We start from the raw sequence: 3,539 nt of genomic DNA on the forward strand, positions 1-3,539 counted from the left end.
CTATTTCCTGCTGCTTTGTTATTTTGTAGGTTCTGATGTTTTGTCCGATGCCCGGTGTTGTTTATTGACCTTCTTCCTCCCTCCTCCCCGCAGGTTTCTGCTCACTCCCTCACCGAGTGCCTGACATGTCGTATCACTGCTCACCACGATCTGCCTCACTCCAACAATCCTGAGGGCCCAACCCAGAGAAACCAGCCTGGGGAGCACAAGAGAGGAGCTGCTCACTGTGTGTGAGAGGGAGAGAGGGGATAGAGGCAACACTAAACAGAAACGGGAAAGTGGTACGCAGGGTGACAGAAAGAGAGAGGGAGAGATAACTGATAGAGAGAGAGAGAGAGACAGAGATATTACTGACGCAGAGAGGGGGAGACAAAGAGAGAGAGAGATTATTGACAGAGAGAGGGAGAGGGAGACAGAGAAAGACAGAGAGAGAGAGGGGGAGAGGGAGGCAGAGAGAGAGAGAGGGAGAGAGAGATATTACTGACACAGAGAGAGCAAAGAGAGAGATATTACTGACAGAGAGGGAGAGGGAGACAGAGAAAGACAGAGAGAGGGAGAGGGAGGCAGAGAGAGAGAGGGAGAGAGAGATATTACTGACACAGAGAGAGATGGAGAGGGAGACAGAGAGAGAGAGACAGTGAGATTATTGACAGAGAGAGAGATAGAGATATTACTGATAGCAAGAGAGGGAGACAGGGAGAGAGACGGAGAGGGAGACAGAGAGGGAGAAAGAGATATTACTGACATAGAGAGAGAGGGAGAGGGAGGCAGAGAGAGAGAGAGAGACAGAGAGAGAGACAGAGACAGCGATATTTCTGACAGAGAGGGAGAGAGAGATAGAGGGAGATATTACTGATAGCGAGAGAGGGAGACAGGGAGAGAGGCGGAGAGAGAGACAGAGAGGGAGAAAGAGAAATTACTGACATAGAGAGAGAGCGGGAGAGGGAGACAGAGAAAGAGAGGGAGATACTATTGACAGAGGGAGAGAGAGAGACAGAGAGAGAGAGACAGAGAGGGGGAGAGACAGAGAAAGACAGGGAGTGAGAGAGAGATAGAAACAGGGATAGACGGAGAGACTGAGATAAAGAGAGAAACAGAGGGATAGACAGAGAGGCACAGAGACAGAGGCAAAGAGTGAGACAGAGAGACAGAGATAGAGGCAGAAACAGAGGGACAGACAGAGAGAGAAGAGGGATAGAGAGAGGCAGACAGGGAGAGAGACATGGGGAGAGAGACAAAGAGTGAAACACAGAGAGACAGGTAAAGATAGAGTGAGACAGAGAGAGACAGAGAGAAGCAGACAGAGACAGTGAGAGAGAGATAGGCAGTGATAGAGACAGAGAGAGAGACAGACAGATGCAGAGAGACAAACAGAGAGACAGAGATATAGGGAGAGAGGGGCAGAGATAGAGAGACAGACAGAGAGAGAGGGTGGATTGTGATTGTGAAAAAATGGTGCCCCCGGTGTCTGGCAGTAAACCACATGTCTGTCTCTCCACCATGGTCATCCTGAGCAGCATGGCTATCATGGATTGCTACCTCATCCAGCAGCACAGCCAAGGGCCCAGGAAGATCGGAGTAGCCGTCATAGTAACAGTGGGTGACGTCTGCCTTCTGGTGGGCCTGCGCTATGTGGCAGTGTGGGTTGGCGCTGAGGTGCGGACAGCCAAGCGTGGCTACGCCATGGTCCTCTGGTTCCTCTACATCTTTGTGTTGGAGATCAAGCTCTACTTTGTCTATCAGAATTACAAGGCCGACCGTGGCAACCTGGGTTTGTTGGCCAGGAAAACCCTTACTCTGATGCTGTCTATCTGCGTGCCGGCTCTCTACCTCATACTGGTGGCTGTCGACCACATGGAACATTTGAAGGCCTTAAAGAAGAAAGAGGAGGTGAGGAACCGCCTATTGTGGGTTGTGGTGGACCTGCTGGATGTGTTGGATATTCAGGCCAACTTGTGGGAACCTCCGAAGAAAGGCCTCCCGCTGTGGGCCGAAGGTTTGATGTTCTTCTACTGCTATATCCTCCTGCTGATCCTGCCTTGTCTCTCCCTCAGTGAGATTAGTATGCAAGGTGTGCACATCCTCCCCCACAAGATGATGCTCTACCCAATCCTTAGCTTCATCACGATCAACGTCATCACCATCTTCATCCGAGGGTGTAACCTCCTCTTCTTCCGTGATGCCAGGGCCTCGGGCATCTTCATGGGTAAGAACGTTCTCGCCATCGCCCTCAAGACGTGCAGCTTCGTCCAGTACAGGAGGCGGCTGCCTGATCTCACTCCAGCCCCTGTCCCCGAGCTCCAGCAGAACTCTCGCCCCATTGGCACCCTCGTTACCCTCCACCCGATGGAGCAAGCGGCAACAGCGGAGGGCCCCAGCAGTGAGAATACGTGACGGGTGCCCTGCCCTTCCCAACTCACGCCTCCTGCCATCGTCTGGATTTTGACGGGCGAATGAACGGTGACTTCTCCTCTACCCTTCCCTTCCTCTCATTGGGAGACACCTGGAGGGTTCAATCAACTCCCTCTCGACCAGCCCCAGTCTCCTGTCTTTGCATCCCCCCCCCCCCTCTCTCCAAACAACAACCAATAAAACAGGTTGACCAACGTAACCCAGGAACAAATCCCACTGAGGCACATGTCCTCCCACTGGACAGGATCAACCAATCAGATGGAGAAGCAAAAGAGCAAACTTGCATTTCCTCTCACACCTCAGGACGTCGCCACGCATTCGCAGACATTGGCTGCTGTAATTCGGCAGCGCAGAGCAAGATCCCAAAACCAACAATCAGCAGATCTGACAGTGATCCAGACTCGAACCGTTCGCTCTGTTCTCTCTCCACCGATGCTGCCGGGATTGTCCAACATTTTCTGTTTTGCAACGAGATGGAAAGCCGCTGAAACACTTGGCTTCGTGGAGAAGTCGGTTGATTCTAAAGGGGGAGGGTCAAAGTTCACTGGATTGATGACTGTCACACACACTTTTTCCAAGAGATCAATATTTTGTAAAAAAAAAAAGGTTTCTTTCGCTTGTTGCCGGTGCTGATTAAACAAAGGTGGGAATAATTATCACTTCTGGATGGTTTCATTTCCTGGAGATTTGGAGGAATGTGTCAGAAATGCACAGCTGCCTCTGAGACATTGCTCCGAGGAATGCTCACCTTGCCAATCTCTACCCAGGACCACCCTGGGATGGTGTGATTCGTCACACGTGACCTCCCCTTGACGAAGCCGTGCTGACTCAGTCCTATTTTACCATGCGCTTCCAAGTACTCCGCAATCTCATCTTTAATAACAGACCAATCTTACCAATGGCCGAAGTCAGGCTAACCGGCCTATAATTTCCCGTCTTCTGCCTCCCTCCCTTCTTTTTCAGGGGTGTTACATTAACCACTTTCCAGTCCTCTGGGACCCTTCTTGCCTCTACAATCTCCTCAGCTATCTCTTTTAGGACCCTGGGGTGTAGTCCATCCGGTCCAGGTGACTTATCCACCTTCAGACCCTTCAGTTTCCCCAGAACCTTCTCTTTAGTAATGGTCA

At 51.3% G+C, this 3,539-nt stretch overlaps 1 protein-coding gene across 1 annotated transcript; it reads left to right on the forward strand.

Annotated features, from left to right (window-relative positions):
* The first annotated feature begins 1,452 nt into the window (after window positions 1–1,452).
* Window positions 1,453–3,066, forward strand: LOC140411249 (transmembrane protein 121-like). The gene has a single exon (XM_072500375.1). It carries the CDS (start codon window positions 1,453–1,455, stop codon window positions 2,392–2,394), a length of 942 nt encoding a protein of 313 aa, XP_072356476.1. The 3' UTR covers window positions 2,395–3,066.
* The last annotated feature ends 473 nt before the right edge of the window (window positions 3,067–3,539 follow it).

Source organism: Scyliorhinus torazame, chromosome 4 (genome assembly GCF_047496885.1).
Source record: "Scyliorhinus torazame isolate Kashiwa2021f chromosome 4, sScyTor2.1, whole genome shotgun sequence".
In the NCBI taxonomy this organism is placed as follows: domain Eukaryota; kingdom Metazoa; phylum Chordata; class Chondrichthyes; order Carcharhiniformes; family Scyliorhinidae; genus Scyliorhinus; species Scyliorhinus torazame.